General features: G+C 33.5%; 1 protein-coding gene across 2 annotated transcripts in view; it reads left to right on the plus strand.

Annotated features, from left to right (window-relative positions):
• Positions 1–24359, plus strand: part of ANTXR2 (ANTXR cell adhesion molecule 2) — a 153419-nt gene extending 129060 nt beyond the window's left edge. For both annotated transcript variants that reach the window (XM_055297211.2, XM_055297212.2), the window contains exon 17: positions 22470–24359. In XM_055297211.2, the coding sequence (XP_055153186.1) occupies positions 22470–22508 (39 nt within the window). In that variant the 3' untranslated portion in view covers positions 22509–24359. The remainder of the gene's footprint in view (positions 1–22469) is intronic.
• The last annotated feature ends 119 nt before the right edge of the window (positions 24360–24478 follow it).

Genomic DNA, 24478 nt, shown 5'->3' on the forward strand with positions numbered 1-24478 from the left:
GAATTTCATTAGTGCTATAGTGATTATGATTATGGGTGTTGGAGGTTGATTGTTCTGTGTGCAAATCCTGGTCCTGCCATTTACTTGCTAGGAAGATTTGAGTAAATGACTTGCCCACTCTGAGCATCAGTTTCCTCATCTATAAATTCAGTATAATAGTACTTGTCACAGGACTGTTGTAATGATTAAATGGTTCCAGAGCTTATAAAGCATTTAAAGAAGCACTTGGGGTATAAAAAGGACTACATTGTATGATGGTTAGTCATTTTTATTATTGCTATTGTTATCAGAAAACTTATATACATGTGGAACTTAGAAGGTTATAGTTCAAATTATACTTTAAAAGATGTTTGTGACTGGTTTCCGCTTTACTATTTTTTTTTTGTATATTTACATATGTATCAGTTTGGAAAGGTCTTCAGAATCATAACGGTATTGTTCTGTTAGCTGTAGGGGAAAAGATGCCATCTCAGCTGGGGCCTATCTCAGCTGAGAATCTTGTCCTTGCAGCAACATTAAGAACAGCTAGCCACAACTTTATTCTTTCTCCTCTTTCACTGACAACACTCAGAATCTTTACTTTTTTGTTGTTGTTGTTGTTGATACTGAGTCTCGCTCTGTCGCCCAGGCTGGAGTGCAGTGGCACAATTTTGGCTCACTGCAACCTCCACCTCCCAGGTTCAAGCAATTCTCTGCCTCAGCCTCCAGAGTAGCTGGGATTACAGGCATACTCCACCATGCCTGGCTAATTTTTATATTTTTAGTAGAGATGGGGTTTTGTCATCTTGGCCAGGCAGGTCTTGAACTCCTGACCTAGTGATTCACCTGCCTCGTCCTCCCAAAGTACTGGGATTACAGGGGTGAGCCACTGCGCCCACCCCCCAACCCGCCTTTTGTTTATTTTTTAATTTTTTAATTTTTTTAATTTTTTATGGCCAAGTCTGTGAGCCCAGTTGTGGTCATCTATTTCCACCAGAAATTGTAGGCAATAGACAGGGAGACCCGTATTACGGTCAACTTAAACGACTGAGATAAGAGGGCTGGTGAGAAAACAGCAATTCTTTTGCCCCGCACTCTAAATTATTAGGATAATTGTACCCTGAATTACTTCTTCTCTAATTATTACATAGAGCTAAGATTTTGCTGGACTCTGTTAACCATTCTCTTGGGATTAGGATAATAATGTTTCTAAAATATAATTTTGAGTTACACATGAGTTTCGAATGTCAGGTATTTTCTTGGCTTTATGCCTTGAGCATATATATATATATATATATATATATAGCACTAATTTCTTTGTACATGCCCTAATTAGTTTTGTTAAAGTGAATTGACCACATGATAAATAACTATAATAACTATATTTATAGATAACCATGCATTAGTAATTTATAAAAAAAGATTGTCATAACTTTTAAAAGAATTTAGTAAATGTTTTTTATTTAAACACAAATCTTTCATACTATTCTTAACTTATTACTGGAATATAGATTTTTAAAAATTTGTATGTATCTGGAATGTACCTTATTACTCCATTTTATGAATTATGCTAATTTTTCGGTTGATTTTTAAAATACTATAAATAATGACAATATTTCTACTGTGGTAAAATATGTATAACATAAGACTTACCATTTGAATTATTTTTAAATATACGATTAAGTAGCATTAAGTATATTCACATTGCTGTGCATTTGTCACCACTATCTATCTCTCTTTTTCATTATCCCAGACTGAAACTCCCTACCCATTAAACAATAATTCCCAATTCTGTCCTTCCCCTAATTCCTAGTAACCACTATTTTATTCTGTCTCTAGGAATTTGAATGGTTTAGGCAACACATATAAGTGGGATCATACAATATTTATCCTTTCGTGTCTGGCTTATTTCACCTGCCATAGTGCCTTATGGTTCATTCATGTTGTAACATGTATCTAAATTTCATTTATCTTTCAGACTGAATAATACTTCATTGTATGTATATGACACATTTTATCTATTAGTCCATGGAGAGACAATTGAATTGTTTCTACTTTTTGGCAGTTATGAGTAATGCTTCTATGAATATGGGTGTACAAATATCTGTTTGAGTCCCTGCTTTCAGCTCTTTTAGGTGTATACACAGAAGTAGGATTACTGGATCATGTAGTAATTCTATGTTTAATTTTTTGAGGAACTACCATTCTGTGTTCCACAATGGCTACACCATTTTACATTTCCACCAGCAATGCATGAGGATTTCAATCTTTCCACATTCCTGCCAACACTTGTTATTTTCTTTTTTTTTCCTTGTTCTTTTGAATAGTAGCCATCCTAATAGGTGCGAAGTATGATAATGGCAGTTCTTTTTAGCTTGTACTTTTTTCTGTCTGTAAACAGGTCATATGCATTTTTAAAATTGTATTTTATTGCATATATTTAAGGTATACAACATAATGTTTTAATATACACATACAGACAGTTCCTTCTTATCTGTGGGTTCCACATTCTTAGATTCAATCAACCAAATAATACTATAATGATAAAAATAATACAAATTTCTAAAATATAGTATAAAGTATTTGCATAGCATTTACATTGTATTAGACACTATAAGTGAGCTAGAGATTATTTAAAGTATACAGGAATATGTAAGTAGGTTATATGCAAATACTATGTGATTTTTATATCAGGGACTTGAGCATCTGCAGATTTTGATATCTGCCAGGTGGGTCTTGGAACCAATCCTTTGTGGATACTGAGGAACAACTGTACATAATGAAATGATTAATACAGCAAAACAGATCAACATATCCATCACCTTCCATAGTTACTGTGCACAGGTGAGTGCGTGCGTGCGTGCGTGTGTGTGTGTGTGTGTGTGGTAAGAGCTCCTAAAATCTACTCTCTTTGCTAATTTCCATTATAATACAGTATTTTTGTAACTCTTTTTTGTTGTTTAGATTTTGCATTTAAGTGAAATAAAGAGTACCGTACTTTTTCTATGTCTGTTTTTGTTCGCTTACCACAGTGTCCTTTAGATTCATCTGTTGTCGTAAATGGCAGTACCTCCTTTTTTTAAAGGCTGAATAATATTATTCATATATATATATATGCCACAATTTCTTTATCCATTTATCTGCTGATGGATACTTAACAATGTTTCCATATCTTGGCTACTGTGAATAAGGCTGTAATCAACATGAAAATGCAGATACCTGTATAGTTACTATGAATTCCCAGCTCAGACACTTTTGCTTGGCATAGGAATACAAAGATAAAAGACTTAGATAATAAGTTAGAGTAACTTCACAGCAGATTTCCTATATAAGAAATGTAGTTGGACTTCTTAGTTTATTTAAAAATACTTACAGATGTGATATGTTCAACTGTTTCCACATTTGATAAAATAGATTTTTTTAATAATCGTTACTTTAATATGCAAGTCTTTACAAATCTTTTTACATTTTCATGTTTCTTTCTAAGCTTAAAATCAGATTTCTTTATTTGCTTTGATATGGCAATCATCTTCCTCCTCATCCCACCCATGTAAGCTAACACAACCTGCTAGATGGAAACTTTGACCTGTAGTTTGTGAAATGGTGGGATTAGAGCTACAGCCTTCTGGCATCAACTTAGGCACATTCCTATCTCATCAGTAACATGGTATAACAAACTTTTTTATAGAAATGGTGGGGATTGCTATGTTTTGGTAAATTGAATATCATGGTTAACTAAATTCCTTCAGAAATATACACAAGAACATGTGAACCAAATATAGGGTGTTAATTCTTAAAGATACTGGATACATATTCTTATTTAAAAGTATTTATTGATTTATTGAACATAAACTAATCAATTAATTCAGCAGAAACTTAATTATCTAGAAAGTTTGCCATAGCCATTATTTTGAATATCAATTTTGATGTACAATTATTCCAAGGTAAAGCACATAGGACATTGAAGTCATTGTTTAAGGATACACTGATTGATGGTAGATATTTTCTGAGTCCAGTTTGTTAGGTATAGTTTGTCTTTTCCTCATAAATGTGAAAAGCAACCAAAGAAAAGTGCTTTTAAAAATCCGTCATGTCTGAAGAACAGCTGAATGACATTAATATTTTCTTTGTCAGACTTCAGTTGCTTAAAACTTACCTTGTTCGTAGACACCACCTCTGTGATAATGCAATTAAGTAGATAGATGAACGTTGTTACACTGATAGTACTCAGTGGTTACTCTAATTAATTTATTCACTGGCTGATTTGTAAAGGTGTTATTTTTAATGTCACTCAATAAGATGTGACCCCAGTCATACAAAGAGAATGACTCTCTTGATATAATCTTTTAAAAACTAGAAATAAATTTTGTAGAACCTGAACAATGACAAATCAACTGTGGAAAATGTAGGTCCTGAAAATTAGTGTTATTATAGCAAAGAGATTATGTTTTTGTTAATTTTGAGTCTCAATAACCTGCCCGATTGAAGGTTACTATAAAGTAATACATTTACATGGTGTTAGCATTTTAACCAATATTTGTGTCTGGAATTCAAATTTGCTTTTTCTTATTTCCATATGCTCTGTTTTAAACATGTTAAATTATATATTTAAAAATAGAAGTGCCCAAGAAACCTGCATCAATTTTTTTTATTATCAAAGGCTTTAATGCCATCATCATTCAAAAAAAAAAAAAAGAAAAGAAAAGAAAGAGTGACTATAATTTAAGTCTGTAAAACAGACTTTTAATAGCACCAAATAGCATGAACAGCTGGCTTGCTTTTTGCAAGGTGCATTGATGTTGTCAGAAGAAGCTAAATAAAAATGCTGATACAGTTGTCCAGGTTTGGGGTTTGCCAGCACAAGAATATTTTATTCATTCAGCCTTCTCTAAGTTCAAAAGATTGGTGTTGACTTTGATGAAAAGATACAATGATACATATTTAGAATGACCGATCTTTCACGTTTAAATCTAAAAAATGTGCTGCTGCAGCTGGATTTTTCTCAGGGATGCCATTCAAACAAAATGTTACATTGTCATCTAATATAGCTTTTCTATCTGTAATGATAGGATGTTAGGTGAGAGTATGACAGTTCAGCACAATTTTTATTATGGCATTGTACTGATACATGAACACTAGGACCTTTTTTGTTTGTTTCAGTCACCAAAGATGTATTTTCAAGTGAAAATATTTTGAAATAGAATTTTAGTGGTTTCATTTAAAAACTATAGCAGAGATTAAATTTAAAGGAACTAAGCTTTGTGAACACTAGATTTTTTGTAGTTGCAGTTTTCTATACGTTCATGTTCCTAATGCTAAAGAATCTCTGTGTTCTAGTCCTGCCATGGAGTTACTAATTTTTATAATAATCTCTTGCCAAAAGAAGAACAACTGTGATAATGCATTAGAGATTAAGAACTTTTTAATTAACTTTAAAAGTGCTATAGTAATTGAAATTAGTTTATCCAGTTATGTTTCATTTCTATTTATTTATTTATTTTAGACACAGGGTTTTGCTCTATCACCCAGGCTGTAGTGCAGTGGTGTGATCGTAGCTCACTGCAGCCTCAAACTTCTGGTTTCAAGCAGTTCTCCTGCCTAGGCCTCCCAAAGTTCTGGAATTACAGGCTTGAGTCACTTTGCACCTGGCCTTTTTCATTATTTTAAGGAATGCTTTTAACCTTTTAAAAATTCCAAATATTTACTTGTTGATGAAGTACCCAGTGCTTAAACCTTTACACTTGTCCGCAAATGCTATCAATTTTGAGAGCATTTAAAAAATATGTATTTGGGCATGGACATGAAGATGGAAATGATAGACACTGAGGACTCCAAAAGAAGAGAGGGAGAGAGGGGGGAAAATGTTGGAAAAACTACCTACTGGCTACTATGTTCACTATTTGGTGATGGGTTCACTGGAAGCCCAAACCCCAGCATTATGCAATACACACATATAATGAACCTGCACATGTACTCCCCAAATCTACAATTAAAACAGTATATGTGTGTGTTTTTGGAAATCTTCATGAATTGTGATTTCTTTTCCAAATTTAATAATGTTAATAATCCATAAATACAGAAGTATTCCTTCCTGATGCATAACTTGGTGTCTGGAGTTGTATCAACACAGATAGAGACAACGCATGTGCTCTGCTACTTGTGTGAAGAAAAAGTATGCTTATTCTACAAATATTTATTTATTTGACAGGGAATAACAGAGGCATAAAGGAAAATACATACCTATGAAGTCAGTTAACTGTGCACTGATTTAAACACTTTCACTACTTCATTATACGTGTACATGTGGTAATGACCACTTTTGCTTATCAAAGTGTGTGTTGTATTTCGATCTAAGACTCACAATGGCTTTAGAATATATATTTCATCCCCATCTTTTCTGTCTCTTGGTAGCTTCATCATGAAGCGGACCCCACTTCCTACCATCTGCTTTCTCCTTGGAACTGATGCCAAGGTCAGCTCCTCTCTGATGCCTACTTGTTTCCTGGTTTAGAGCACTTGCATCCTGTAGTTCAGCCACTTCCCTATTAATTACTGGGCCACACATACAGGAAGCAGAACATCTAGGCCTACTTGAATATTCATGTGACTAAATAAGCCAGGAAGACTTTTGCCTGTGGAATGTTTACCACTATTGTTTCCTTACAAGTCAGTTAGCAAAAACTGAAATATCATTTTATAGTTTTGTGTTTGTACTTTTAGACAAGTTGACCATTGTATTTTGTTTTATGGCTTGCTAGTCATTGTGTTATTGCATTGAAACTTTCAATATTCATACAGATGCAATATCAATTATATGCTTTAGATAGCTATTGACTACCTAGATCAAATTTAATATTTCAAGCCCAGTAGTGATCATTCATTCAGCTAATATTTTTAAGCACTCATCCTATAGGATGAGCACCATTTTAAGCACTTGTAAAATGATAGTGAAAAAGAAACATGGAGCTTACAGTCTAGGAAAGAAGATGGATGTTAAACAAATTAGATTTGTTTGTCAAAAAAAATTAGAAGTGTTAACACTGAATCAACTTTGCTGTTATCCAAAGTCTAATTATATTATTTGATTTATCTAAGATAATACGTTAATTATATTCTTTTTGTTTTAGAAAGCCATTTTGGCTTAGAATATAATTTTTTGCAGCTAACCTTGTATTTGTATCTCTGTCTCTATATGTCTGTGTTAGCTATGTACCTACACGAGCTCTAGACCCAATATTTGACTTGTAGGTAGACCTAAATTTCAGTTTCATGTTCTTGGATTTATGTTGAGTTATTACATGTATGTCTTCAGCATTCTTTAGTTCTCTGGATCAAGAAGCAAACTGTTCTTTTTACATAAAGGTAACTTAATACATACTAGTTTTTAGTCAATTAGTGTTTTGAAACACTATCATAATTATGTCTCTACTTACTTGAATGTATCTGTATGCTTGTATGTGTTAAATGTTTAACCTTTGAAAGCTTACCTTTTTCATTTTAGGGATTAATTATATCTCTAGAGATGGTTTAATATTTCCATAACTTTTTTAAGACTTACTCATGTTAGTTAACATAAGTTGTTTAGACTAGGAATGCCTGCATTCGTTAAGGACAAAATTGATGTGTGTTTAGTTTCTTTACAAACTGTGAGCAAGGAATCACCATTAAATGCCATTGTATATTCATTGATCAGTGAAATGACATCTGGGTCACAGTGGCATCTATGTTTACAATATAAATCCCTGTGGCTATGAATGAAAGCCTTGTTTAGACTTGGATCTGCACGTAAAAGTAGGGATTTCATGCTGTTATCAGCCTAATTTTAGCCTATAGAATTTCAAGTTTGCTAGAAGTTTTGCTCTCCCATGGTATAAGTTTAGCAAGAAAAGTCATTTGTCTGCTGCTCTAGCAGTTTAGAATGTGGAAGTATAGTGTGCAGAGTTTTAATCCGTATAACTTATATGTTATTAAAACATATACATCATTTTATATCATGCATCTGTAATAAATATTCAAAATTAAATAGTGATTTGGGATTTATTACATCTTATTACAAGATGTAATAAATGACCTCAGTGATTGTTTAAAATTGTTTTTCTCAAATATAATAAAAATACCTAAGGCATAAATCGATTGTCCAAAATTGAATATATATACACACCTCTTCCATTAGAACTAAATATGTGGAATGTGTTCACTAAACACTTGCTGTGGTGAAAAACCAACCAACCAACCAACCAACAAACAAACAAAAACACAGCATTACAGTAACTAAGTTTCCAGTTAAAGATTTAGGCAGATTTTTCATAAAAAATTTTTATTTGTAAGCTTCCAGAAAGTAATCCATAATTGCCCTTCAAAATAAAGCTTCAAAATCTATACATTTCTACAAAGTCTTATCCATAAAACATCAATTCAGAAACTTAAAGTGAAGTTTTATAATATTTGTGCTAAATCAGTTAGTCTTAAATTGTATAGGAATTTAGTTGTTTGGCAAAATGACCCAAAGAGCTATGGACATTTTTAAGTAGAGACAGCTAATGAAAATATATATGAATCCAGTGGAGGCTTTTAGTTATTAATTTTTTGATTAGGACATTATACATTGTTTTAGAGTCCTAAAAGTAAGGATTTAATTCTTAGAAACCTAACTTAGCTAGGAATAAATCATTGCATCACTAGAGCCATATACATTAGGAAAATCTCAATAAATGTTTTTAAGTGTTGATATATAAACATTCAGAATTTCTCTTTAAATGTGCCAAAAGCAACTTGATAATGCAAATGAGTTTTCTTAATGCCTCATTTTCTAAGAAGAAATACATAAGTTGCATGTAAACTTTTTGCTGTGTGGTGTTAACAAGTGAGGTTAAAAAATTTTAAGTCTAGAAATACTGTAGCAAAAAATTACTATTTTCATGCTAGCATTCTTCCACTCTAAGCAAACTAATTTATACTGTTTCCCACCTGATAGTGATGTGATATGCCTTTCATTTGGATTTTTTTCTAAATGCATGATTCAAATATAGATTTTGTTTTCAATTGACCATCATTTGACTTGAAGATTGTGGTTTGGATTCTTTAGTCTGATATTGTCTGATGGGTATTTTTTGCTTGTTTTGTGCTTTGTACATGTGAATCTTAAGAATTTGAAACATAAGTCACTAATCTTAACTCCATCTGCAGTAAAAGAGATGAGAATGGATCCAGATGTTAATTTTGTATAATTAGTAATGTGCTTTAGAAAAAGATTTATAAGTGACTGCTACCAGGCTTTGTATAGTAAGATCTCTGCCTTCTGTTTGACCTCATCTTCTACTTTCTGCATTGCTCACTGTGTTCCTGCCACATTATCTGTCTGCCTTTTCCATAGATATGACAAAGATGTTTTCCCCACAGCCTTTGCCCTTGCTGGTTTCTCTACCACCTATATACTTTTTATAAAATTGCAACTTCTCCAGCACTCATCCCCAACACACGTATATACTGATATTCTGTACCCTCTTACTCTGATTCAGATTTGCCTTTTAATTTTGGCATAGATTATTCATAGGTGGTGCTATGTACTTTACATTGCATCACGTAAGATGTTACATGTTTAATGATACCAAGATTGATCAGAGGAGGCAGGTAGTAAAAGCCTGATCCATCATATTGATTGCTGTATATTTTTGACATGAAGCCATTAGTCTTTGACTGATTTCTTTCATTTTGGCATAATATGTCCCAGACACATCTTTTACATTTTCTGTTCCAAAACTGGAATCAATGATTCAACTCCAAGGAGTCCTAGATTTGTTTTTAGTAGATAATGGTATTTAGAGAAAACATTTTGAGTACTAGGGGTGCTAATTTTTACTGTCACTGCTTTTAGGCCTTTTCAGCAGGCAAAGCTAGGAAATTCAGTAGTTTTGGGAAAAAAATGGTGAGTTAATAGTATATTTACAATTCCCACTTAGCATTAAAGGATTTTACTGAATATTTTTGAATTTATACTTACATCTGTTTTCTCCAACATGAAAAATCTTAGTCTTAACAATATTAATGTAATTACTTATCTGCCCTATCATTTATATATATATATATATATATAATGTATTAGGATTCTCTAGATGGACAGAACTAATAGGATAGATGTATATATAAAAGGGAGTTTATTAAGGAGTATTGACTCACATGATCACAAGGTGAGGTCCCACAATAGGCCATCTGCAAACTAAGAAGCAAAGAAGTCAGCCCAAGTCCCAAAACCTCAAAAGTGGGGAAGCCAACAGTGCAGCCTTAGTCTATGGTCAAAGGTCCAAGAGTCCAAAAGCTGAAGAACTTGGAGTCTGATGTTCGAGGGCAGGAAGTATCCAGCATGGGAGAAAGACGTAGGCCAGAAGACTAAGCCAGTCTAGTTGTTCCATGTCCTTCTGCCTGTTTCTACTCTGACCATGCTAGTAGCTGATTAGATGGTGACAACCCAAATTGAGGGTAGGTCTGTCTTGTCCACTGACTCAAATGTTAATCTCCTTTGGCAACACCTTTGAAGACACACCCAGGAACAATACTTTGCATCCTTCAATCCAATCAAGTTGACATTCAATATTAACCATCACATTATATAACTATGAATTAATAACAAATATCAGTAAAATTAAGACTGGTGAATTAAGTGAAACATTTCTTTGCTTCTCCATTTATCCTTAGTTCATATTCTAATGTTGCTATACAGGCAAAATACTACATTAAGTCACTTGAAATATTTATTTTCTGTATATGGTCTTGTGTCCAGTTTATTTGTTCCAGTTCTGAAGTTTACTGTATTTGATTTCTATTTGCCATATCCATTCTTTTTTCTTCTGTTCCTCCTTTTCTTCCTCTTTTAGATTAACATTAATTTTTTTTCTTCTATGTTCTATCTCCTCTGTTATCTTTTTAACCATTTCTCTATCTTGTTTTTCATTGGTCGCTCTGGAAATAACAATATACTTTAACTTTCGGTATAACATCAAATAATATTAAAGTAGTTCAAGAACAATATGCAAACATTGTAGTGGTATAATTTCCATTTTTTTCTTTCTGTTCCTTATGCTCTTGTCATGTATTCTACTACTACATATGTTATGAATTTAATGTTATTATTTATTCCTTTAAGTAATAGTGTCATAAAAATTTATTTTCTTTATTTATATTACTTGTGCATTTAGTCACATATTTACTATTCTGTTTCTCTGTTTCTTCCTGCAAACCTGAGCTTCCATCCCCAGTGTCTTTTTTCTTCAGTCTCGAGAACTTTTTGCGCTTGTTAAAAGCTATTGTGGATAAATGATCTCAGATTTTGTTTGTCTGAGAATGTCTTTATTTTTAAAGGGTATTTTCTCTGAATGGAGACATCTTAATTGATATTTTTTGCCCATTTACTATTTTAGAGAGTTCCATAGCCTCATGTCCTCCATTGTTTCTAATAAAAAGTCAACTGTCATGCTTATCACCATTCCCTCTTTATATCTTATTGTGGGGCAGGGTAAGGGGACAGAGTTATGCTTTCATGACACTCTTGGTTTTCAGAAGTTAACTCTATATTCCCTGGGTTTCTATGTATTTATCCTTCTGAGGGTTAACTGAGTTTCTTTGATCTATAAGTTTGTGTCTTCTATCAATTCTAGGAAGTTCTGAGCATTTATTTTTCAAGTAGTTTTTAGACCCATTTTTTGTCCCCTCCTTATGGGACACTTATTACTTACATGACAAACCATTGGATATTGTCTCATAGGGCTCAGATTCTCCTTAGTTACTTTTTTCTTTATTTTTTAGTTTGAACAATATCTATTCTCTTACCTTCAAATTCAGTGAGTGTTTCTTCTGCTGTGTCCATTCTACTTTAACACCAATCAAATACATTACTTTTGATATTGTATATTTTCTCTTTAGTTTTGGTATCCTATTATTACAGTTTCTTATTTATAGTTTCCATTTCTTCTGATGTTCCCAGTATCTTTATGCATGTTACCTTTTTTACCAGATCTTTTAATATTTTTATCATAGCTATTTCAAGTCCATGTCTATTAACTGCAACATCTAAACCACCTGTAGATTTGCCTATATTATCTGTGTTTTCATTGATTATGAGTCATACTTTTATGCTTCTTTGTGTGTACCATAATTTGTAATTTTATACTAGATATTGGGAATTAAAAAAGAGACTCATCTAGATAACATTTACCCCTAGAAAAGCACATACCACTTCCTTTGTCCTGTTGCTAATCTGTAGTTAAGTTTTACTCTTACTTATTTTTAGTTCACTAGTAGCTTTCATGAATTTGAGGATAGGATTAAGGATTTGCCTTCAGTAGAGAGTTATCTCTCTCTCTCTCTTTTTCCATTATAGTTCATCAGCAAGCTTGCAAAGCTGCAGCGGAGGTCTCTTTTCTCTCTAACTGCCACAGTCCCCTTAACTGGCCAAACTTTCTGTACCTTGGGAGACCTACTTTCGAACTGATTTTCTGTCTGCAGACTTGGACTGGCCAGTGACTTGCAATCTGAGAGGGCCCCATGAGTTTTTATTTCTCAGTTCTGCTTCCAGGTTTCAGCAGGCTGCCACCTTGTGGTTGGGGAAGGCTCTGGGTCCCTCAGGGCTATTTTTTTTCTTTCTTCTTGCCATGTCCCAAACCTTCGGTGGGCTGCTTCTGTTCCCTTTGGGAAGGCTCCATGTGCCTTTGGAGAAGGAAATATTTCTCTACCCTCTTGCCTTTCTCCCAGCCTTCAGTTGACTACTTCTTGGTTCTCAAAGAAAGCCTCAGATACTGCGGTAGGACCTCTCCACACCAGCTTTCCTGCCATGTTCTATGCTTTTGTCAGGCCTCCGCCTTGCACTTAGTGAAGGTTATTTTAATTTGTTGGGATTTCTTTTTATTGTGTAACTGTTTTTCAAAAGTCAAACATTTACATGTTTGTATTTAATAGCATATAACAAGATATATTGAAATTTATCTCATTTACATTCTTATTCAGTCTACTCTGTACCTCTCACCTGTTGCTAACCAATTTTATTTTCAAATGAATTATTTTTGTCTTACTCTTTAAAAATTAAGCATATATTAATGCCAGTGTATCTTTCTTTTTTGTAATATAAAAGATGCTATAGTGTGTATACTATATGCTCCTTCATTTTAACCCCCTTCATAAATCCTGTTCATCACTCCACAATGGTATATAGAAATTTTCCTCATTCTTTCTAACAGATGTATATTATTTATAGCATTCCATTTTCTATCTGTATCTTAGTTTATTCGACTTTTCTTTTACTGGTGGACATTTGGATCATTTTCAATTTCTTGTTAACACCAGTAATGCTACAATATGCATAAATTGCTTTCTGTTTTTTTATTGCTTTAAGGTTATATTATGAGCAATCTTTTTACTATTGATCTAAGATCTACGAAATGATCTGTATTCTAATTGAGATTAGAAAGCAGAAAACAATTTCTACATGATCTACTATGTGCCTCACAAAATAAATGTTAAGCAACTAAAAAGGTATACAGAATTCTGTCCTGATTATATCTATATCTGTTTATTAATACCTTTGGGGCATCTACCTCCCATTTTGACTTATTAGGAAGCACAAAAGAAGGTATTTCCAACAAAGATTTTTATAGATATCTATATCTACATCTAGATATGTATCTTACTTGGAATTAATAATTTAGAAGCATCCATTTCATCTTATGAGGTGTGGTTTAGGCGTATCATTAACTGCCAACTCTATGCCTGAATTTCAACAAATATTTAAAAACAAGTATTTGCAAAATAAATATTAACCGTATGTATAGAGTCACTAAAATTTTGCAGGTGCCATGACAGGTTAAAGAGACTGAACAAAAAACATTTAAAGGTAGATTTTTCAGCCAAACTCAGAACTTCTCTTCATGACATCTACTGAATATCCATATGGTGCGTGGTCTCTACTGTAAAATTGGACATTTATAGGTTGAGCTTCCATTAGAAAAGAGTATGTGGAATTTATATTTCAGCTCAAAATTTTGCAGTTTTATTTAGAGCAAAGGATAGCACAGATTCTTTATATATATATATATATATATATATGTATATGTAGAGAAAGAGAGAGAGAGAGAGAGAGTCAGAGACAGAGAGAGAAAGATGTGATACTACATGCCTTTTCTTCAGTCCTGTATCTCCATTTGCTACAGAAAATCTCTACTCAAAATGCCTATTGTGTTCTCAAGTCTCTCCTTATATCAGTGATTTCCTGGACCTCTTGATTTGTCTCTGTGTCTATGTGTGTGGATGCTTTGTATACAATTTTAAATTTGAAACACTCTTTACTGTCGTACACAACATGAAGGTTTAGTAACCTTTTTTTAGAAGTGATTTATAAATAAATCAGCTATCTGTGTTTGAAAAGTCTAAACTAAAGTGCAGTTGTTTGCCTCAGCTTGTCAATGGATATTTATGAGGTGAGCATGATACTCTAACAGTTATAGCAGTGAAATACATCCTGTGCAGATAGCTAGTAAAGGAGCTCACAAGCGTTAATGCCAGTGGAATTTTAATGCTCAAAGATGGGAGACATGGCACTTGCTCTGGTTAATGCTGCTATTACCGGCCACGGTGAAAATGAGACAGTGAAGTCAGTTTTAAATATTGCAGTGGAGTTGTGGTCTCTATACCTAGGCAACAGCAAATATGTCAGTTCCTACTGTTGTCATATTTTCACCTCTTGGTTTATTTAACTGCAGAGTAGTAATGTGATATCAGACATTTTTCTTCAGGGCATCTCCTTTCCCTTCTTACTTATTATGTGGCTCATGAGAAGGTTTTGCTAGCAACAATTTCTGGGAAAATGTCAATAAGCTTCTCACTCTAAGATATACTAATCATTGCCTGAAAATTATTCGAGTGAACACGTTAAAGATTCCGATTGTGAGTTTAGCCTTTATTATGACCAGACTTTTGTTTGTGTCATATCCTCGGTACATTCTGTATCTTCTTATACAGAAGAAAAGTTTGTAATAGAATAAAGTTTCCACACAGAGCTGTGCTCTTTGTGATGAATTGAAACTGTTAATACATTCCAATTTGTAAAGAATTATATTGTGCTTACTTTTGCCTAGCAGGCAAAGAAAATGAAGTTTTCAGTCTTCAGACAGATTTGTTATCATAGAAGAACTTTGGGATTATGTGAAGAATAGTATGGTTTCACCATGCTTGCATGTATAAACTTCAAGTTCATATTAATTTTTCAACTTAGTTCAGGTTAAGTTCAAATTAATGATAATTTGACATCATGAGGTATCTACAGAGTACCTCATTAAGCCCTGAGAGAATAAGAAAAAGCAACATAGAAAGCCTATGGTCTTTTTGCATAAGGTACAGGTTTAGGCAATTCTTTATTGGAGGATTGTAGAGGTTAAGAGGGGTTCAGATATTCTCCATGACTGAGAAAGTTAAGAATCAAGGAAGAAACCTTTATTAGTTTACATTTGCTTATACCTAGTCTACTTCTAAAGAAGCATTGAGAAAAAGAATAGTCAAACCTCAGAAGAACAAAAATTGGGAAATAATAATAAGCCAAAGTCAAGATATGGTATAAACAGAAAATGTACACTAAGGCTAGCAATTGCTTTTAGGACATCTTATAAATCTCAGCTTCCTAAAAGCCAAGACATAAAGAGAAAGAGGTTAAGTTGTATAGTTGCCATTATATAATAAAAGGGAAACATATGAGCTTACCAGAATTGACAAACATTTTCCTAGCTGTGAACACCAAGGAGAATTGGTCCCTTAATATCAGTATCCTTAATAGCAATTTTCCAAAATGATAGTTCTCCTCATATGACCAAAATTCATAGGGCTCTTCATATAACCAAAAAAAAGAGAGAATGCTATATTGTTTATGTAGATCTACGAGAAGATCTAAAGAAAAGAAATCAAGTCTATATATACAGATAGTTTACTAGTGATCTGACTTGACACAGGCATGAAAATGTCTGGACTATTAGTTATCAAACTACATTTTTAGCACAGACAAAATCTTACACTGAATTGCAATTTTAAAAGATAGATGAGAGTGGAGCATTAGGTTTAAGAGGCCTGCAGTTGTGCCTGCTTGTTCCCTCTCATGCACTACCCCAGCCACAGTGACCTCTGAGGCACCTTGCAGAAAAGCCACAGGACTTCATGGTTTACACTATGAAAAAACCATTGACCTAGAGAAATAAATGGCTAGCATTCCACTTAGAGTCAACTGAGAGTAGTTTTGCCAACTGATAGGGAGAGAAAGAATTCTAACATTATTACAGGTAAATACCTGAGGTATAACTATTCTATATTGTTAATTGCATAGAGAAATTATATGCCCTAGATATTTCATATGTGGTTAAAAGTTTGATGTGGTATGAAAATTAAAGAGCCTCTCTTATATTTATTTCAATGTAATGAACTCCAGCATGCACAGGGCATGAGGTAGGTTGTACATGTGTGGTGACATGCACTTATAGACATACACACAAACACATTTTTAACAATTAGATAGCCAGTTGTGACCTTGCCAAATGCTTTAACAGACATTTTATTGAAACTCTTATAATTTTGTATGATAAGAAGAAAATGCTGATGGTGGATTATAAGATTTATTAATAAATGTTCTACCATATAAATGTGCTCTTGAGTCAAACTGCATTACAGTGGGTACACCAGGGTAGTAATTGTAAAATACAACCCAAAGATGAGTAAAAGAGTTAACTTACGGGCACATTCAGTGCTGAAAAGCTTTGGCATAGCTGGAAGTTGGTGGTGATTCCAGAGAGTGAGTAGTTAGTAAGTTCTTGGGCTGACTTTTAAAAACATAAATTTAGATGTTTAAAAATGATAGCATGTTTGCTGAATGAATTCACTCTTTGAAAACTAATGTTACTTTTTAAGTTACCAAATATTTGAATATGCAGAAAAGGTAAAACATAGAATGCAAGAAGTCATATGCTATCCCATTACCTGCAGCATGCTGGTGTATTGTCTATTAAAGTCTTTGCATAATTACAATCATATCATATTTTTAGTTACCATTTTTTTCGTCTTTAGAAAGTTTCCTTATTTTAATGGCTACATAATAGAGTAAAATAGATGAATCTGAATTTATTCAACTAGTCTCTGATTGTTGCACAGAAATAAATACAAATTGAGTATATTTTTGACTACTGTAAAAATCCTATAGTAAATATTTGAAATCTCAGTCTAGCTATTTTATTAGGTTAGATTCCTAAAGTAAAATTACTGAGTCAAAGAATGTAAGTTTTTAAAGACCATTTTTTATATACTTTGCTTACCATAGAGTTTTTGACAATTTTAACTTCCACTAGCAATGCACAAGAGTTTTCTTGCCACAGAAATTCACTAATTATGTAATGTTTTCAGTATAAGTTTGCATAAAACTATTCTTTAGAAGGGAGGCAGTTTTATTTCTTTAAAGTCATAATTTCTATTAGGCAAATAAAATGTTGCCATAAAAAGATGACAATTTAATGATTGAATTATTAATATATACATGCACTTCTTATATGCTATACAAATTTTAAGTTGGTAAACATACTCAGAGTAATCTTATTTAGATTAATTTGCTTAATTCTTTAATATATGGAGAAAGGTCAACTACAACATAACTAATATCTGAATAATTATAATTTCTAAATTAATGTACTTTAAATGTATTTCGCTATAGCATAAAGTCAGTGATAAAATTATCTTTATTCTGCTGAACCTTAATTTTTATAAATATTTAATAAATTCTACTTCTAAATTTTTATGTTATGCAAAATTAATAAATTTAACAATGATTTTATTGAATCCAAAGAGTATTATATTCCCAAACCAAAATAAGGTAATATATTTATAGTTCATTTTAAACTCATGCAGACACTAATTTAATTCAATTTTATATTGACTTAATGTTGTTATTGTTAAAGTTTATGATTCAGTGATTTATAAGGCATGATATCCAATTCAAGTTGGTTGTACTGATTGCCTAATTGAGTAAGTAGTGTGGGTGCTACCTAAAGCATTACAACAACAGTATATTTAGATTTTACTCATGATTTACGTGCATGATTAGGGCATGATTTTAAATCAAGAAAATTATTTAGAAAGAATATTTAAATTTTCAGGAAATAGAGAAATATTTTCTTCATAATAATAACATATATTACATGTTATATTATTCTCTAAACACTTATGCCACCTGAGTTCCAGCTTATCGAATTACTTTGTGAAATACAGGCATAATATTATACATTCATTCATTTTAACTCTTGCTCGTGGAAATCTTATGTTCCTCTATTTTGGCATATTAAAATGTTAGAATGGTTTATTTTAGAGGCTATGTAATCCTGTCACCTGATACTAGTATTAGCCTCTATATAGAGAATAAAGTATTAAAATTATAATAAATATAGGTCTATATGTATTCTTCTATATATTTAGCTTACATTTAATAGTTTCTTATTAAACCATTTAGTTAACTTGTGTTGTTTTTAGCACTTGTATTATTTGTTATAAAAGTGAAATAGTCTCAGAAAAAGAAACATTATTAACTAATAATACTTTCCATTCTGTACAGTTCTTTGTGGGGTGGATGTTCAAGCTATTTCATATTGCTTTCTTGCTACCTTGATAACATACCTTTATTGTGTAGGCACTATAAGCATGAGGATATGACAGACTCGTAAACCTTGTCATATTCCATTTCCTGCAAATAAAAATTGCTCTGCAGTGTTCTGGCATTGACTTCTTGCTGTAATATAAATGGCAGCCCAAACATCCCTGACCTTAAACATAATTAGCGTTATCACTAATGTGTGTTTTGTAACCTAGTATTAGGTGTAGTTGAAGGACGATGCTATCTAATCATGGTCACTTACAACCGGGATGCGTTGCCTTGTTTTTAGAATTTTCTGGTAAGTGGATGGCAGTAGCCAATATGAAGTAATTGCCTGGAAGTAAGACTCCTGATGGAATACTGAATAAAATATTTCCCTCTAGCCAAAAGTTTCCATTTTTCTTGATTCTTCTTTCTTACCTTCTCCTCTTTTGTGCTACTCTCATCTGTTTTCTCCATGTTTTCTTCTCTCCTTTTCCACTGTTTTTCTCCTTGGTAATCCTCTTTCTCTCCCTCAGATTCATACTTATTCTGTCTTCTCATTTTTGAGATCTGGCTCCACCACCAGTGGAGGTCTGTGTGATTGTGTACTCATTCATTCTTCATCCATCCATTCACTTGTTTCTAAGTAAGAAATTATTGAGTCTGCTCTATATTAGACCTATATAATGACATTATAGAGGGAATATGGATAACAACAATATCTGTTTTTTTTTTGTTTCTCTTTCTTTCTTTTTTTTTTTTTTTTTTTTTTTTGAGACGGAGTCTCGCTCTGTCACTAGGCTGGAGTGCAGTGGTGCGATCTTGGTTCACTGCAACCTCCGCCTCCCGAGTTCAAGCGATTCTCCTGCCTCAGCCTCTGGAGTAGCTGGGACTACAGGCATGCGCTACCACGCCCAGCTAATTTTTATATTTTTAGTAGAGATGGGGTTTCACCATGTTGGCCAGGATGGTCTCCATCTCTTGACCTCATGATCTGCCTGCCTCAGCTTCCCAAAGTGCTGGGATTACAGGCATGAGGCACCACACCCAGCCAACAATATGTGTTTTTATTGAGAGTATGCTATATGTCAGGCACTATTTTCAGTGCTTTATATTTCTTAACAAATTTAGTCTTTACAACAACCTTAAGAATAGGCCCATTTTTTAATCTTCACTTTACTGATAAAGGAACTGAAGTACACAGTAGTTAAGTAAGTCGCCCACGGTCACACAGTTAAGAAGTGGCAGAGGCTGGAAGACGTACTCCATCTTTAGAGTGCTCAGATTTAACCACTGTTATCTTTCCTTTTAGATATTTGAGTGCACTATTATGGCACGATGTAGTATGGCTGTAGTGGAGATGCAGTGGAATCTTTGGGAGAAGGAGCCCCACGACTGGGAAAACTGGGAAATGCTTAACAGTGACTCCTGAACAGATCTCCCGAAGTCACCTCCTTTTACATTTTTGAAAAATAAAATTACACCAGACATTATCAGCTGTTGAGAAAAGTAAAAAGCACTGAGTCCATGATTAGAAGGGGAGAAGAGCATTTGCTTGTTTTTGTTAACGGGTGTGTGTTAAAACATATAGGTGTATATTGCATTTAATAGGTTTTTCTTTTCTTTTCTTTTCTTTTCTTTTCTTTTCTTTTCTTTTCTTTTTTTTTTGTGCTTAAATCTAGAGACATTTGGCAGCTGATAATTGATACTTAATACCAAGCTTTGGAAGAGTTGTAATAAGGACCTCATAGTCAAAATCAACAAAGTTTTCTTCCTTCAAGTTTCCATATCTTTAATTAAACCACATCAAATGAAATAAATAATTTAGGTCTGGAATAATTTCGGTATTGAAGTGAGTTTGAGAATTTGAGTAGATTGTGAATCTCACTTGTTAAACTATCCAATTGCTTAAAGTAAATTAACACTCTACTAACCATTACTAGTCATCACACACTAAAGTTAATATGGTATAAAGAACAGAAGTGGTCACAGAAGAATCCTTTTATCTATATCCATTTAATAAGTGATAAAACACAAGTGAAAATAGAGGTTCATAATCAATTATTTTCAAAATTGTACAGAAAAGAGAAAACTATTACTTTTTGATCTACAAATACACAAGAAAAAGATGTCATTAATTTATATCTTCGCTGTCATAATATCATTCCTCATATATTTGTTCAATTCTGGAAAATTGCCAGAAGATAATATTTTAAATGTTGATCACTGTTGAATTTGCACAGTTCAAATCTATTTCTCATTGAATATATATACTACTGTGTTTTAGAAGCACTACTTTTTTTGGCTCAATTATTTGTGTATGATGTCATTTTCCTAGCTGTCCCTCTTGAAAAAGTATTTCTAACCATGAAACATAACGTGTTGTGAAAATAACACTTTTATTGTTTTATTGTGTTTTGGCAACATACATATCTCCCTTAGCTAATCTAGAGAAGAGCACCTCTTCACTTAATATGCACTCTGAAAATCTTGTTTGAAAGTTCTGGTAACACAAAAATACAGTCTGAGTACATGACCTATGACCTGTATCAGTAAGGAATTTTGACCTCATTTTAATCTGATCTTCTTCTATCTGCTTTTTTCGTGCTTCCTTTTGCACTGATATGATTTGTAGACATTAACACAAAGTAAGTAATAAAAATTGGCAATTGTAGTAATAATGTTGCTTCCAAAAGTATTTAAAAGGCAGATAATTTGATGAATGTTTGCCTTTTAGCAAAAACTAATGGAAACTCCTAGCTCTGTTTTGTTTTTATGCTTTTCTGTTTCTTCATTAATTTCTGAAATTTTCAAATTTATTGAGCAGTCATTTTGAGAGTAAAATGGACAAAAATTCTGCTTTTATGTTCCAACCATTCTTCTTGAACAATGTTTTGTTGCTTTTGAATTTTATCATGCTTTGGATATTAAAAACAAACTTACATTTAGAGGGAAATAAAGAGACGTTCTGAAATCTAAAACGCTTTGAGAGCAGCTATTGTAAGAAATACAGAAATCTCAATAGGGTGATAATCCTGACCCTAACTTAGAAAGCACTATGCTAGCTTTTGGCTGGTGGAGGAATCTGGAAATGATTTAGGTGGTACAGTGGATCAGTAGTATCATACCAAAGAGAGAAAAGGAAAGTATCTTTTATCACTAATTGGAAACTTTGTTTTCAAATATTTCTTGGATTATTTACAATACACATGGAACAGTGTGTCCACACAACCTTCACAGAAGTGTTAAGAAATTAGAATGGCAAATCTTCTTTAAAAATGTGTAAGTGCAAATAGTCACCATTTGAAATGAGCACATCATGGTGGTGTGCAGTGGTGAGAAATGGTCAGTAACAATGGACATGATTTTGCAAAAATCCTTCATAAATTGAAATTACAAAGAGATGACAATCCCTTTTTTGGGATTCCTCATCCTCAGTCTCTTACTGCTTACAAAATGGGATCTTCATGTATGCATTTTAGGAGCACCAGCTTGCATAAGAGAATATTTTCATTTTAATTCATTACATAAAGAAGTATATTGGGTTGTGGCTTTGATATTTTTATGGTCATGATAGTAATGCTGTATTTTAGATAATAGAAACAAAATCGTATTTCCATAATTGTTTTTCCGTATTAATTATACCATACCATCTCATAGGTGAACTTACTGTGGAAAAGATCTGAATCATGCTTTAACCCAAGAAAAAAAAATTTATGACCTCATGTCTCATGTTAACATGGTACTTTCCTTGGGTAATCGTTTATTATATCATGTTAGGAAAACTAGATGTTCTCATGCTTTTTTACATAATGGCTTCAATATTTCAATGTGGATTTCTTTCTTTCTTCAGGGCCGGTGCATAAACTTCTCCCGAGTTCCATCTCAGTAAAAGGGAAGCAGGAAGACCAAGAAGGTACGAAGATGGCACATTTTCACATAGCTGATTTTCAACCAAATGAAAAAAATCAAGTGCATTTCAGAAGCTTTTGGAAGAGCAGCTTAATTCCTCTCAGTCAGGATGTGTTTTCTCTGCCTTCTGCTTTGCTTGCACCAAACATTTCCAAACACTTGTTCTGCCATCTACATGGGAGGTGATGAAACTCAGTGGTAACTCATGATTTATGACATTGAAAATAAAGAGGAACATTGACCTGCAGACTATGGTTTGTAAAAGAAAGTTTGTCTGAATGTGTAGAAGAGGAAAAAGCAACAACACGAAGGTGATACCAAAACAAGGACCGCAAAACAACTAGCCATGATGGGAGACAGGAGTTTTTTACATGGAAACGTGGCACTTGTGTTTTTATGTGGCAAGATCTTTATCCATAGGCAGAGTATGAAATTTCCCACCAGGCTAAGCAAATAAAGAAGTCCATTGCCTTACAGCTATGTCAGATCACAGAATCCTTCCAAGTCCCCTATCACAGTGTGCCTTATGGGAAATTTCTGACTGGAAAATTTTGTCATTCTAACACTGAAAAGTGCACACGCATGACAAAATGTAGACAAGATGCCTCAAGGTATTGGTAGCAAGCAAGATTTTGCCCTTTAGTTTTCGAAGACACCTTTCTTTCATTATGCACTCGGGACAAGAAAATTAATAGAGCGTTATTCCACAGAAAGACAGCCTCTAGCCAGAGATCTTGAGTGGAGTGCAAGGGACTCATGCTTTGTAAACTTGTCCCTGTGACTGGTAGATTCCCCCTTTTCCTGTGTTTAGGATTTAGTAGTGCATAAAGCATTAATATCCATAAACATACCTAGAAGTTTGTTTTGCTTTTAATTTAAAGGAAGCAGTAACCACAAAGCTTCCGCTCAGGGTTTTTTCTTTCTTCAAGTCTCCAAGGGCTCTTCAGCGTCACAAGCCAGCAACTCTCTTTGCATGAAAATTTCAAAGTTTAATTAATATAATTAAAAGCAACAGCAAGCAGCAGCCTGTGAAGATTTTGCTCATCTTTTTTATGCCTTTTGACATTGAATGACCTATTACTGTATGCGCATTACTTGGATTTTGAGGGGCACTCTACCTTGGTTATGATTCAGTAGAGGAAAAAGACCTCCTTTCTTCAATTTACAAATTAAATCTTCAGGAGGGTCGCCATCACAAAACATTGACGATGTATGTATTATAATTTTTTAGAAAAACCACCATCGTGTCACGTCGACAATGCCAAATTATGTTAGCGTGAGCAGAAACACTGTGGGGGAGGAAGGCAGCAGCTGAAGAAAAAAGCTCAAATGATCTAGTCACTTTTGATACTGTACTTCAGACGCAAAATGGATATTCGACTGGAAACCTGACAAAGTGCACCTGCTTTGATGTGAACTGGTATAGACAATGACCAGTGGCTGGGTCAGTGGGATGTCTCTCTGCGAGCACAAAGGCTTATCAAATGACACTAAAAATAAGTTCAACAACCATCACATTGGAAGGGAGAAGGCGAACATTTCATGTTTGGCGGGCATGTGAGTGCACAAGATGGAAAGAGCGATTGGAGCATCCTGGTATAATTACCCCCATTGTGCTCTTAATGGAAATTTCAAAGGACGGGCATATTCTATTGGTTGGTGTCCAGGTTTGTGGCACTGTTCCAAGAGGCCTTACACACACACAAATATATAATTTTCTATACATATATATCCTCTAGCTTGAAACTTTTGCTCAAGTTTATTTATGTCACTGGCTGGCTGGATCCAAAGTCATGTGTCCACACATTCATAAATAAAAATTTTACCTATGCCTGTGCTACCATTTCTTTAAGCCCACATAAAGCTAATGCCTTCTTGGGTTGAATATGCAGTTGTTATGCTTAGTTTCAGGGATGGATTTCTATTCAGTTCCAAAATGTCCCTCATGTT

This window comes from Symphalangus syndactylus, chromosome 10 (genome assembly GCF_028878055.3).
Source record: "Symphalangus syndactylus isolate Jambi chromosome 10, NHGRI_mSymSyn1-v2.1_pri, whole genome shotgun sequence".
Lineage (NCBI taxonomy): Eukaryota > Metazoa > Chordata > Mammalia > Primates > Hylobatidae > Symphalangus > Symphalangus syndactylus.